This window comes from Carassius carassius, chromosome 30 (assembly GCF_963082965.1).
Source record: "Carassius carassius chromosome 30, fCarCar2.1, whole genome shotgun sequence".
NCBI lineage: Eukaryota > Metazoa > Chordata > Actinopteri > Cypriniformes > Cyprinidae > Carassius > Carassius carassius.
This window is the reverse complement of record NC_081784.1, coordinates 16,367,039-16,381,305: the sequence shown is the minus strand read 5'-3', so window position 1 is coordinate 16,381,305 and position 14,267 is coordinate 16,367,039. Positions and strand designations below refer to the sequence as shown.

The 14,267-nt window shown below is 36.2% G+C and overlaps 1 protein-coding gene across 1 annotated transcript in view; it reads left to right on the top strand.

Annotated features, from left to right (window-relative positions):
• LOC132110770 (pro-neuregulin-3, membrane-bound isoform-like) overlaps window positions 1–14,267 on the top strand; it is a 339,324-nt gene that overhangs the window by 317,872 nt on the left and 7,185 nt on the right. The window contains exons 5-7 of the mRNA XM_059517703.1: window positions 7,106–7,208; window positions 8,063–8,189; window positions 12,871–12,980. Of these exons, the coding sequence (XP_059373686.1) occupies window positions 7,106–7,208; window positions 8,063–8,189; window positions 12,871–12,980 (340 nt within the window). The remainder of the gene's footprint in view (window positions 1–7,105; window positions 7,209–8,062; window positions 8,190–12,870; window positions 12,981–14,267) is intronic.

Genomic DNA, 14,267 nt, shown 5'->3' with positions numbered 1-14,267 from the left:
TTGTGCAGCCGTGCTTTTCTTTTCATTGCCTGTGTTTGAATGTGAACGTTCCTGTTATCTCTTTTGACTGTGCACTGTATGTGGGCTAAACTGTTGTTTTCCCTTCTTGACTCTTCACTACAGCTTCTATGAAGATACCCCCAGAGTCGTCATGAATGCGTTCACATTTGTAGAGGTGCAATATTTGAAGCATAAGGTTGCTTCATTCACATTTGACAGGACTAGAATTTGCCTGAAGAAGTTATTGTGCTATTTACCAAAAGCAATGTGGTGTAGGGACATGTAGTTAAACTGTGCACTTAGTCTAGTTTGGGGTCAGAGATTAGTAACAGAGAGCTAATTATAAATCATAGGTGTCAGCTCCCTGACTTTCATTTGCTCCCAAACTACTCTTTCCTCCCCTCCAATCACTCGGCTGCATTCCACAGCAGAATTCCATTGCTCTTTGGTCTCCTTGGAAACGGCATTGAAATGTTGAGAGGACAGTAACAGGAGACAGTGAGGGAAAATTATATAGTTGGCACAGTAATACTGTCAGTTTCTGTTATATATTTGTGTTTTATAAAATATATTGTGCATTTGACATTGCATAGGCACAATTTTCACAAATGCACTGTTTGCATCGCATAATCTAATCTAATTACTTCAGATTCTTTAGTAGCCCATTATTAAGTGACATTTCATATGACTTTAATGCGACATCATCTCGTGCCTTAGAGAGGGAAAGGTCTATCGGTTTTTTGATTATCGAGCTTGGAAGATTCCCAGAGCTGTATCGATGGGTGAGGGAGGGTAACAAACAGATGGGTTTTGTTCACGTTGATTTCCAGTCTCCTAATTAAGAGGAGTTGTCTCTTCGCTCACTTTGATATCTGGATTTCAATCGTTTTTCCTGTTTTCTCTTTGTCCAGCCAAATTCTACAGGATATTTGCATTCTCTTCTGTCAGCAAACTCGTAGACAAGTCGAGAGAAGTCAGAGTAACTGATTTCATTACGTTAATGACTGAACTGGTAGTTTCAATGAGCTCAACACACTTGCCTCTCTGTTTATCTCTCTATCAAATTCTGAATTATTGAACGTCAAAGGGAGCACCCTGCAGCCTTGTGGATGTCATGGACATGCGCACATGAAAGACTGAGAGACCACAAGAAGTGTGTCATTTGAAACAGGGCCTTTGTTTTGATTCTGCCATCTGCAAAAAAAAAAAGAACGCTTTGAAGACTGAGATGTGCTTTCATCCATTTCTTTATCTCACACAGCTGTGAGCGTGACAGCTTATTTAAGTCTTCATTTTAGAATTTCTTTTCTATGTGATGGTTTGACAGTTGACATGTACACACTGCAGAGTTCAGAATGATACCTGTGAAGTCAGTGTCACTTCCTCTTAGCAGCAACGGCAAAGAGTGGACTACACTTGATGAAAGAGAGCAGAATGATTCCTGCAGGCCTTTTAAGACCACATACTGAGCTTGGCTTTCTCTTTAGTTAGCATAGAGCACATGAAGAAGGAAAATGATGACAGAAGGAAAAATATAGAAAAAAGGAAAATGTTTTGGGGTGAGAGTGGAAATTTATTTTATGTTCTAGTTATAGGTAGTTAAAATGATAGCTGCACACCTGGAATGAGGGCAGAACCTGTTTATGAGTTTATGAATACAAAAACAAAAACCACACACACACACACACACACACACAAAACAAACAATTGCATGGCTCAGCATTTAGATAGTTCTGATTTCTACTTGCCCTACCTGTAGTTCTATAATAATTTTTTTTTTTAATCTCGACAATATTTGCCAAAAAAATTTTCTTTAAAACCAACATATAAAACTAACAAAGGTAATTTTAATTTTAAGATGTGGCAGCTTTTTGATGATGATGGCCATCCTTATTTTCGAGCTCTGAGCTGGCAGGATATTTTGCTTTTCAGAGTTTAATAGACTCTTTATTATGGAATGATATTGCGGACTTTATTCAAAAGGAATTGCAAATTGTATTTGCAATTGCGTTTTCAATTTGTGGACGCATAAAATGTGACATAATCCAAACGCAAATGCAAATCGCGCATTACCATTTTCGATTAAATGAACGCACAGTGTCTACCAAATTTAAAATGGAAATGCAAAGTCCGTTTGCAATTGTGTTTCCCATATCTTACGAGCTATGAGCCTGTCATATTTAAATAGCAATATTAATTACCACATTTGCCTTTTCACTCTCTCTGCACTGTGCATGTAAACTGCCAAAACTCAAATGGAATCGCAATACCTTTTGCATTTGAATTTCCAACGTCTACACGGAAACCTGTCAATCAAGTGACGGGTGGGGCCATTTTATTGGGCGTGTTTGCATTGGGAAGTGACGATCGTACTAAAATGTACCATGTTTTTACTAGGGTAAATTTGAGTTAACGATAGTGTTTATAATTAAGCCACAGTAGCCACAAATGTACAGTTGTCTGAGACGTTATGAAATGTTCTTTAACATCATGAACCATAAAATGTAGTCAGTGTTCTGCTATTGTTTATTTTCATAATAGGTGATGAAAATTGGCTCAGTGGTTAGTGACTGTCATCTCTCACGGCATACTGTCTTTTAGCGCGTGTTCGAAACCCGGGCCAACACAGACGTTCTTTATTTTTTTGTTTATCCTACCACTGAGCTACCAAGCTACACTGAATCAGCACCAGATCTCTAGATTCCAGACAGGACTCTCGGCTTTACATCGTGCAGCTGCTGAATCAAGGAAATGTGACCGTGTTAACTTGTGGCCTGTGTTTACCTATTATGAAAATAAACAATAGCAGAACACTGACTACATTTTATGGTTCATGATGTTAAAGAACATTTCATAACGTCTCAGACAACTGTACATTTGTGGCTACTGTGGCTTAATTATAAACACTATCGTTAACTCATATTTACCCTAGTAAAAACATGGTACATTTTAGTACGATCGTCACTTCCCAATGCAAACACGCCCAATAAAATGGCCCCACCCGTCACTTGATTGACAGGTTTCCGTGTAGCGAGGTATTGCGATTCCATTTGAGTTTTGGCAGTTTACATGCACAGTGCAGAGAGAGTGAAAAGGCAAATGTGGTAATTAATATTGCTATTTAAATATGACAGGCTCATAGCTCGTAAGATATGGGAAACACAATTGCAAACGGACTTTGCATTTCCATTTTAAATTTGGCAGACACTGTGCGTTCACTTAATCGAAAATGAAAACGGCAATGCGCGATTTGCATTTGCGTTTGGATTATGTCACATTTTATGCGTCCACAATTGCAAATACAATTTGCAATGCCTTTTGAATAAAGTCCGCAATATCATTCCATAACTTTATTGTATCTAAACTGCTTACCATGGTACAAATTAGTCATGTGATGCACTCAGATGTTTATTTTACGGATTGGCTGCTTGTTTCAATAAGATTGAGTTGTACCTCTTAATATCATCATTGGTTTTGCATAATCTGTCTGTAATGTTTTCACACTCTTTTCACTTAAGGATTTATTAAAATCAGGTAACAGCATAAAAACTCCTAAGAAATTAGTACTGGGTGCTGTTTGTATATTGCAATTCCCCATTTGCTATATTGTGGACGATGCATCAGACTACCACTGACATAGTATTCAGGATCTATACAGTATTGCTACATTGGAAGCTATATTGCTATACTGTTACGTGGCCTAGTGGTTAGACTAGACTAGACTAGACTAGACTAGGCTAGAGTTTGACTCCTAACCCTAGGGTTGTGGGTTCGAATCTCAGGCCTCATTACCATGACTGAGGTGCCCTTGAGCAAGGCATCTGCTCAGCTGCTCCCCGGGGGCCACAGCATAAATGGCTGCCCACTGCTCAGGGTGTGTCTTCACGGGTTGTGTGTGTTCACTGCTGTTTGTTTGCACTTTGGATGGGTTAAATGCAGAGCATGAATTCTGAGTATGGGTCACCATACTTGGCTGAATGTCACGTCACTTTCACTTTCATTGCTACACAACTGCAATCCAGACGCCTAAAATATGTCTGGATATACACTGATTATAGAGATCTTCTTGATAATTTTTATTTTTATTTTATTTATTTATTTTAATTACTGCTGCCATGATCACAAGGAAATGTACACAAATGTCTCTTCTAAACATTTTTAATTTATAGTATAATGATAATTAAGCCAGGCAAATAGCATGCATTTTAGAATAAGCCTCATTTACATAGAAAGGATGAATGTTTGCCCTGAGAAGAATAATTGGTTAATTTACATTTACAGATTTACTTTCTATGCTGGATTGTGGGTGTTTCATAAATAAGACCCAATATATATATATATATATATATATATATATATATATATATATATATATATATATATATATATATATATATATATATATATATATATATATATAGTAGTAAACCTTTACAGTGGATGGTTTTAATAGTTAGAAATCAGAAGGAAACAAAATCCTGAATTATATGTGAAGGTTATGGAAATCTTAAGTGAAACACATGTATTCCAGGTTGGCTCAAGTTGTGTCTGTGCATGAAGGGGCCAAAACCTTTGATGGGTCTTTGAGAGTGCCTGCAGCACCACTGAAATGTCTGGTCTCTCATTGTCCAGTTCAGTCATGGTTATTAAACAAGCATGGCTAGCTCACAACATGTCTGGTACCTCTACTAAAAAGTGCACACTCAGGTCACACTAACACGCAAATATGATTAACTCAGAAGTGTGAAAAATACAACACTTCTCTCAGACCTCACAGGTCAGAAAAAAAAGCTACATAGAGTTTGCTCTATGTAGTGATGTGTAAAGATAAATAGAAAACCAGCTAACAGATTCCTCTGCATTGCTGTCACTCATGGGTGCGACTTGTCAAAAAAGAACTGTCTAGACTGTCAGGGCAATGGAGCAAAATCTGAACTGTTTGGGAAAAAAACACTCATATAGTGACTGACTTACATGCTTTATTTATTTATATAGAGGTGTCTCTTTATAAGCAAAGTGTATATTTAATGCATTCTGTAATTCCATTAAAAGTTTTAATGGTTTTATGCTTAACAAGGCTGCATTTATTTGATTCAAAAATACAGTAAAACTGGGAAATTTTTAAAATTGCAGTACTCTTTAGGAATATTTGATTAATAGAAATGTATAAAGAACAACATTTATTTGAAATTATTTAATACTTCTAGAATTTTCTTTTAGCATTGTAAAAACATACTGTCACTTTTGACTAGATTAAAACTATTAATTTCACTTGTCAATGATTGTGTGTTTGCATAAATATACTGTATATATCAATCCTGAAAATTTTATATTGGCATCACAATAATACTTATAGCTGGATTTGGACTTCATAAATATACCTCATAAATTTAAAAGCAAACATGCGTTATTTTATTTATTTATTTTTCATTGCACAGGGACATGTTGGGCATTAATATTTTGAGAGCACTGATGATATGTGTAAAATGATGGGCATTAATAGCAGGCACGGATGATAGAATGGATAAATTAACATAACACCCCACTTTTCCTGCCCATCACTCTCATCTCTTTGAGAGGATCAATGTTATGTGGAAGAGGATGAGGTAATGTGGTGTAATGAGAGGATGTGCTTATACATCCCACTTCCTCTTATCTCTACTCCCCCCTTTTTATACTTTTGGTATTCCAGGGTTTACAGTGTCTTTAATTATGTGATGGTGAACAAATAGTGGTATGGGAATAAGAAGTCAATTTGTGAAGCATCATAATGAATAAATAATGAAAGCAGAAGAGAAAACTGAGTGATGCTTGATTAGTTTCACAAGGTTTTGCATTTTAATTTCTTGATCTTTTCTGGAAGTTAGTGGACTTACATGAACCTCTGATCTGTTGGATAATCTATTACCATAGACGCTATAATAGGGAGGAGAATGACCACCCATGGAAATATTAATGTGTACAATTAGTATGATAGGTGTTGGATAAAATAAGAAATAGGAAATAAAATAATAAAAATTAGAAAACCACATGACAAAATCACTGAAACTTAAAATAAAACTGTTCGATAAATCGCTAGTGTGGGATAGTTTATGTACTCTAGTCTTGAATTTATTTATTTATTTATTTTCCATCATAAAACCTAAATTCATGTCACCTTTTTTGTCGGATTTTGTTCCAGATTTAAAATAATGCTACATTATTTCAAACACAATCTTGACTAATATGTTTGGAGAATTTGGTCCTTACCCTTTCAAAGCTGTTCACCTAAATAGCAACCTGGGGGTGTTACTAAAATGCACTTAAGGGAGTATGATATTACTTTGGGTAGCCTTGATGACTTTACCATGTTAATTTCACCTGCCAGGTTAAGATTGCTTTGAGTCTGACCTTGTAAAGTTCACAATTGTTTTATTACTAGACAGACTCACAGTCATGTAGCTGACATATTCATTATACTCTAATGTGTTCAATGTGAAATTTGTAGCAGCTCTTGTATAGTGTGTTGTGTCTGAGTATAATCTGATTGATCGCCTATTAACAGTTGTGAAGACAAACGTGATTTTCTCTTTCATATGAGAAATGACAGCTGCTATTTTTCACACTTAATAGTGTCCGTTTAGGTTTTAACACTTGTCCTGTGCCATCCATCCCCACAAAATAAATAAATACCAGCATCAATTACTTGCCCCTTTTCAACGATTAAGTTTAATGACTCCCTAAGAGTTACATAGGGGGTTTTGCCGCATTGTAAAACTAGCATTTGGATCATTCAGTGTCATCTCATACAAATTTAAATATACTTCCATGACTTTCAACATTTTGGCTATTGCTATACATGTTCATCTTTCTTCAGATGAAATATCGACAAAATAAAAAAATATTCAAATTAAGCTCCCACTAGAGCATCTATCCATGTTTTATCCTCTTATTCCATGCAACCTTTATTACAGCAACAAATATTTAGTGATGTGCTGAATTCATTGTCATTGTTTCTCTGTAGATGCATCTCATATGTGCTGTATATACTTGTTTTTGAATAGCAGTGAATGTTTTGTTCATGTCTCTTCTTGTTTTCTCCTCCTTGTTTGTTTCGTCCCAACAGAGAGCAAGGAGGTGTACAAAAGACAAGTGATGTCTATCACGTGTATTGCCATGGGGATCAGCTTTCTAGGCACCCTCTGCATAGCTCTCTACTGTCGGAACAAGTAAGTGGACCTCAGAATGAATCAAAGCTTGAGCTGTTCCCCAGAGCATATCATTTGAAAGAAGGGTGCTATATAACAAGCTTGAGGAAAGAGTGACTGCTATGGAAACAAATAATGACTGGAGAAGGGGATGTAATTACTTTCTCATAAAAGCACCAACAGTTCTACTGGCCACCTTTCCAAAAGGATTGAATTAAAACATTTTTGACCCATGGCATGCTTCGAATGTGCTGCTGCTGGTGCTTTTGCTGTTCAGCTTTTACAGGCTCAGTGCAACTATTTAATTGAGAAAGATATTCACAGTTATTGTAGGCTCAAGATGACTGTTTTCCCCCCTTTTTAACCCCTGCCTTTGTAATAGCCTAGAACGTGTATAATATGATCCTTTAAAATGCAGCATGCCATAGGCATAAGTAGGAAAATGGTAATAATAGTCACATTACACTGAAATTTTGATGGATCTGATCCATGCGGTTTAGTATGTATCCATATTTCACCCATGAGTTGAGTGAATCATCAGGAAGAGCAACTGTCTGCAAGCCAGAGCTCCAGAAGCAAGAAGGGGTGTGTACAGAACAGCCCAGCAATTTAAATAGAACACATGATACAATGAGTGAGTGAACCGACAGAAGAAAAAATCAAACAATAATGTAGTGACATTTAAGTACAGCAGTTATTATTTTATTTCCCAGAAAAATAACTATGGGCTGTCTTAACTGTCAGAACATATTCTCACAGATGATGGGTGATGTGTTTGCATGTGAATGAGTCTGCTTGTGTGAGTTTATGTAAATAAATATCCTCATAGCCCATGGTATTTTTGGATTCTTATCTTATTATGCTGCCCCCTACAGGAAAAGAAGGGAAAAGCTCCAGGCACACTTAAAAGAGAGCCGTAGCCAGAAAAACTACAACCTCACCTCGTGCAGCCTGGCCCCTACACCCAGCCTTAGGCCTCAGCAAAGCCTTCAGCTACAGAAAGTAAGCACTTCTGGCCCCTTTTATACCCTGCAGCAATGTATGTTTGTATACGGATGGTATATTCTTGAACTGGGTTGCATTTATATCTTGCCTTCTAGTCTGTCTCTACTGTTGTGATCTGACTTTTAATAGACCCTATGAAATGTTTTTTGAAAATGTCCTGTGCGGTGACTATGGTACAATTACTGAATAGTAACAAAATTATATTAGTTCTACTTGGCAATACATACATTAATATGCACTTCTGTAATAGCGGCAACATAGGCTAAATGGCAGAGTAGCAGTATGGAGATAAATTTAATTGGGAGAGCATGTAATTAACCATTCCTTTCCTTGTATTAGAATATTAGGGGGGACATTAGAGTTAAAATATTATAAAAGGTTGAGAACAACTAGACTACGAGCCACAAAACTTTTTATTTAATCTCATGGAGTCATTAATGTAGTCAAGTATATTATGATTATGATGTGATCATTGAAAATTCACATTAAAAGGGGTTCAGATTCACATCTTATGACTTTTCTGCTCATCTGCAATTAAAAGCAAGAACAGCTAACACAGTTACACACCGCTCAGCCCATCGGCTGTGTCACAGCCGTTCTCTGAGTACAGACACACTAATAATGGTAGTCACACTAGTCCATCATTGAGGGTTTGTGATGACTACATCATTCTCTGTCTTTCTAGCTCAGAAACTTTGCACCAGTCCAGTGTCACAGAAAATGTAGACTGTGTTACCTTCCCTGCATCCTGTTGGGACATTTGGTTAATATTCATTACTTTCTCAGTCACTCCAACTAGCAGATCCATCACAGATAAGCCGATGCGGGCTATTTGCATTGAAACACAGTGGTAATTTAAATGTCACTCAAACCCAGTGAGATGTTTAATCGCTTCAGCAATCGCACTGTCAGAAAACATGCAAATTCCAGCCAAAGCAATCAAAACTAGTCCACTGACAAGGATAGACCAGCTTTTGACACATGATGTTAGTTTGTTTATCCATGATGTTTTTTTCTTTCAGTAATGATATGATCTGCACTAAATATAAGATGGAGTGACTTTTGCATATCTGTATTAGAGAAACCTCTGGTAGAAATATCTGTAAAACTGATGTAAGATATGTTTCCATCTCATCTCAAATTCTGTCCTAACCTTTTCCTCTATATATATTTCATAAGCACCTCACTCTTTCTGGTGCAACGTTCGTGAAAGTTCAGCCCATGGGCATATAAACAAACATTTATTAATACACAGGCAACACACAGCTTGTCTTGTCTAGAATGATATTTTAGGCTAGCAAGTGCCAGGTAAATGTGCATTTTTGTTGTTTGCTTTGCCCCTGCATACCAGAAAGTTTTTCATTATGGGTGTGAAATATATGTTGACTTGCAGCTGACATGAGGTTGAGCAAGAAGAACAATTCACAGCTCTCTGAACTCATGTAACACATTTAGAAACTCTTCACTGGCATGACATTTAATCAGTTACTGTCTACAGTGTTGTAGCTTGTAAAGCTTGAAAAGTCTGTACAGTTTTCATATGTGCCATTATGATGTCTGAGGTGGTCTCTGCAGTGCTATTTTGAAATAGATTTTATAGATTACTCTTTTATAAGTCTCAATTTTTAGCTCTTTTGTATAGTACCCTTTTGTCCAATATGCTCATTGCTTTTCTTATCAGCATTTCAGGATGTGTAAACATCACATGTTCTGCCCACTAGCTGCATATTCCTCCTCAGATGCATTAACAATAATATTTCAATATCAGTTTGCTGACCTCTTTTTCCAAATGTTCTTAGCAGTTTTTTCTTGTACGGTCCAAGATTGTGAGCACTTTTTGTGAATTACCCTTGATAAAACATCAATATGTTTCATAATACAGAAGAACCTGCTTGATACCTGCACGTAAGTCTTAATCAGATTTTAAAAATGAAAATTTTGGGCTATATATAAAAAAATAAGTGTTTTTTTTCTAAACTTTATAAAATTTGGCTGAATTCACCTGATTCATTTAACAGCTAAGCAGTCTATTCAAGCCTGTTTGTTTAAAAGCATTTTCTGGAAATGTAGGTGGCTGTGCTTCGAAAAAGAAAGAAAATGCTTTTTCAAAGATCAGAAAGATGTGCTTTCAAAATGTTTCGGATGAAGTCATTTTAGATTGCCTGAACAGGTTCTTTTGAGTGCGGTCAAATTGCATCTCTAAGGGAAAAGAAATTGACTGCTTCAGTAATGATAGGCTTCTAGCTTTTCTAATGCTAGTTACCCATTTGATAAAGGGTTGACCCTAAATTCAGAAATTACCGTTTCTATCTTTGAATGAATCAGACAGCTTTTTTTAAACCTTTTGCGGGAAATGAATTTTAAGACTTGTGCTCTGAGTTATAACTTTGCTTTTGTGAAGCAGTATGGCCATCATACTAATGGCAGAATATGTTTGGGTTTGAGGGGGAAAAATGTACTGACTGTTAATTTCATATTGCACACCATGGACTACAAGATATAAAATGATCATTTCAGCAAACCATATTCTATATGGTTTCATATATTCAGCTTTTATTTTCTCTCTGAATTCACATAAACCTGTTATTAGTCTTCTGTGTAAATCTTAACATATACACTCATACACACTCTAGCTCCCACTGATATGTTCAATAGTGCATTTACTGTCTTTACAAGACGCTAAGTCATACAGCTGTGCAATTCATATTAGAATAGAGTAAGAGATGGCCATATCATAATAACAAAACATAACAGCATTGCATTACATAACTGGTTAAATGCTCAGAGTGTTTCAACCATATATAAAAGTCTCAAGTAATCATACACTAGTTTTGTTTTGAGTTAAAACACTAAGGTTTATGTAAGTGATTTAAAACGTATGACTCACTTTCATGTGGGCTACATTTGACATATGTATTGTCATCTTACTTCACCCCAGGTTTGAAAATAAAATGTCAAGCTTACTGCAAATGTCATTTCTTTGTCAAAGCAGTGTCAATATTTCACATACACAAGAGGTTTTCTCCAAGCTACTGTTATATCACAATTGAACCAATTCCTGTAGGCTGGGTTGTTACATGATGCATTCGAATCATACTATAAAGATGCTCCCAGTCATAATTTGCTGAGCAGAACATAATGAGTTGCTAAATTATGCACATACACTGCATATTTTTAAGTAATTACAATAAAGTTTCAGTGTTCCCTGTAGCTCAAACAGCATGGTGCTAGCAATGGAAAAGTCATGAATTGTATTCCCAAGGAATGCATAAACTGTAGAAATTCATACTTTGAGTGCAATGTAAGTTGCTTTAAAAAAAAAAAGCATCTGCCAAATGTAAAAGAGAAAACAAAAAAACAGTTTCTTCTGCACTGCACATATTATTCCAACACAAGTTCCATTAGAGGAAGCTATTGGGACACTGCTTGGATTTACAGTCCTGAAAGTGCTATTTTATCCAATTAGAGTGACTCTAGTGCCCTTCTCTGATCCCTCATCAGCCATCAGTTCTTTTCCTCCTGTACTCTCCCCCTCTCTCTCTTCTCTTCCACTCGACTCTGTGGAGTGAAGGTGGGATAGTGGAGGAGATTAACTATCTCTCTGACATTTAGATCATTGTGTGCATTCTGCCCAAAGCAGAAATGGGCTTTTATGAGGTAGTCTTTCAAGGTGTGAAATTTAAATTGGATTTGTCTGCAGGTTCCATATAGGTCTGTTGGTTTATCTGAGTATCAGTGGAACCCCGGCAACATGGTCTCACTCCAACTCATCATATATTGACACTTGGTCAGGACACCTTGGCATCATTTTTTGATGCTCAAGGTACTCCTTAAGCATATTTTTCTGAAGCACAGGGTCCTCTGTTGTTTTCAGTTTTTTGCCTAAATTTAATAGTTTTAATGCATTTGTATTAAATTTAAATAATTTTATATAAATGTATACTTTCATTGGAGCATTTAACCCCACCCCTAACCTAAACCTACCCACTTCTGAACAATATAAAACATTTAACAGGCAAATAAAAGTACAGTCACAGGTATTTATTGCAAAAACCAGCCATAAAAAACCAGTATAAAAGCATTGCAAACATGTCTGTTATATATTGTGTCTTATTGACAAATGGTAAGTTTAGGGATATGGGTTTGGATACCTGCTCATAAATGTGTAAATAGTGTATTATAAACAAAATAGTTGTGACTATTTATATTGAAAAATCACACACCAAAATATATGTAAAAATGGCAATATTATTGCCCAATATATTATTTAATCATGACGATAAGCCTTTTGCGTTGGCACATTGACACTAAGGGTTTCTTATTTAAAGCAATGGAGGACATTGCACATCGAAAAATGACACTAAAGGGGTACTCTGTGCGTCAAAAAGTGATGCCTGACCAAGCGTCAAGTGTCCTGACCAAGCGTCAATATGTGACGAGTTGGTGTGAGACCGTGTTGACCCCGGCCAATGACTATTTTTCAAAGACAAGAGTAAAAGCGAAGAGTTAAGCAGAAGCCTGAGCTGCTCTTGCATACTGGATACATTATCCAACTGGGACTGAAAAGGTATTAATTAAATGTTTAGATGACAGAACATAGCATTGCCCATATTCGACAATGTAGAATGTTGAACATTTGTCTTCCAACTTTCCAACTTGACTTTTGTGTCTTTTGCAGTATTATAAACCCACAAGGTCCTCGCCACCACATGTTCGAGAGTCTAGTTTCGTTCAGAGTACTGCTGCCTCTACCAGTCCACAGGGCACATTGACAGGAAAACACCCCAGGTATGAATCATCATAAAATAAAAATCATTGTTTTATCCTTCTAAAAATAACTTGTTCCATGCTAATTTAATGACATTGAAAGACATTTTGACAATGGTTATTGTAACGATTAAGTATGAAATCCACATTCCTCTGTCAAAAAGCTCTCCATTACAGTGCACCCGGTGACTATGGAGCAATTACTTAATAGTAAGACAATTATAATAGTTCTAAATGGTAATGCATACATTAATATGCACTTTTGTAATAGCGACAACACAAACGACAGAGTAGCAGTATATGGAGATAAATTTCACTGGGACGACATGCAATTAACCAGTCCAGTCCTTGTTATAATCAGTTTTCTGGTGCAATGCAATATGGCAGCTTCATGTTTTGATTTTGCTCACCAAGGCTGCATTTATTTGACCAATAATTGTTTGAGAACAATTATTACAGTTGACAATATCTATATATATATTTTTTTTTCTGTTTTTGTTTTTTATATATATATATTTGGGAACGAGGGACTTTAGGGACTCTGTACAAAGAATTGGGAATGAGGGACAGCACATAGATTAATCCGTGATTTATTTAAGGATTTGGATTAAGACATATGTTGTGTATCCTCTCTGGATACCTTGTGTCATTGTTATAGGTGACCTAGGCCTTGTTTGAAAACGCATCTTTTTCTCTCAGTTTTGGCCTTCTGTCCACACTGAGACAGCGTTTTCGCATTGTAGTGTGGAGTGTGAAAACAGAGGCTTTTGAAAACGATGATATCCATGTTTATACTGGTATTATGCATGTTATGTGCTATGCATTTTCACACTGTTGCTACAGATGTGTAACTTTGTACACTATTCATATCACAGTCCCGCAAAGGTGAATGCAAATTTATTCTCAATTGCCATTAGTGGCAAAAAATGAGGTCAGTTGCATTTTAGATCAGTGAATGGTGGGTCCTTTTCGTAAATAAAATAATAAAAACTGCATAAAAACGTATCATGTCTGTTCCGTGTGTATAATCTGCAGTGAGCTTTTTTGAGGCTTTGTGTATGCGCAGAAAGCGAATTTAACATTTTCTGATGTTTCAATGTGGATGAGACAACGTTTGCAAAACGCTTGAAACCGCTAGTGTGGACTGTTTTCAAATGCATCCAGATTAATGTAGATGTAGCCCTAGAAGCATTTTTAAGTGTTTGATAATAATCTAAAACCAAAAAAGCATGTCAAATATGGTTGTCAAAAATGTATTTTGGCAGAGAAGGGAAAACTGAAATTGAGGTATTTGGTTGTTTTAGAGTC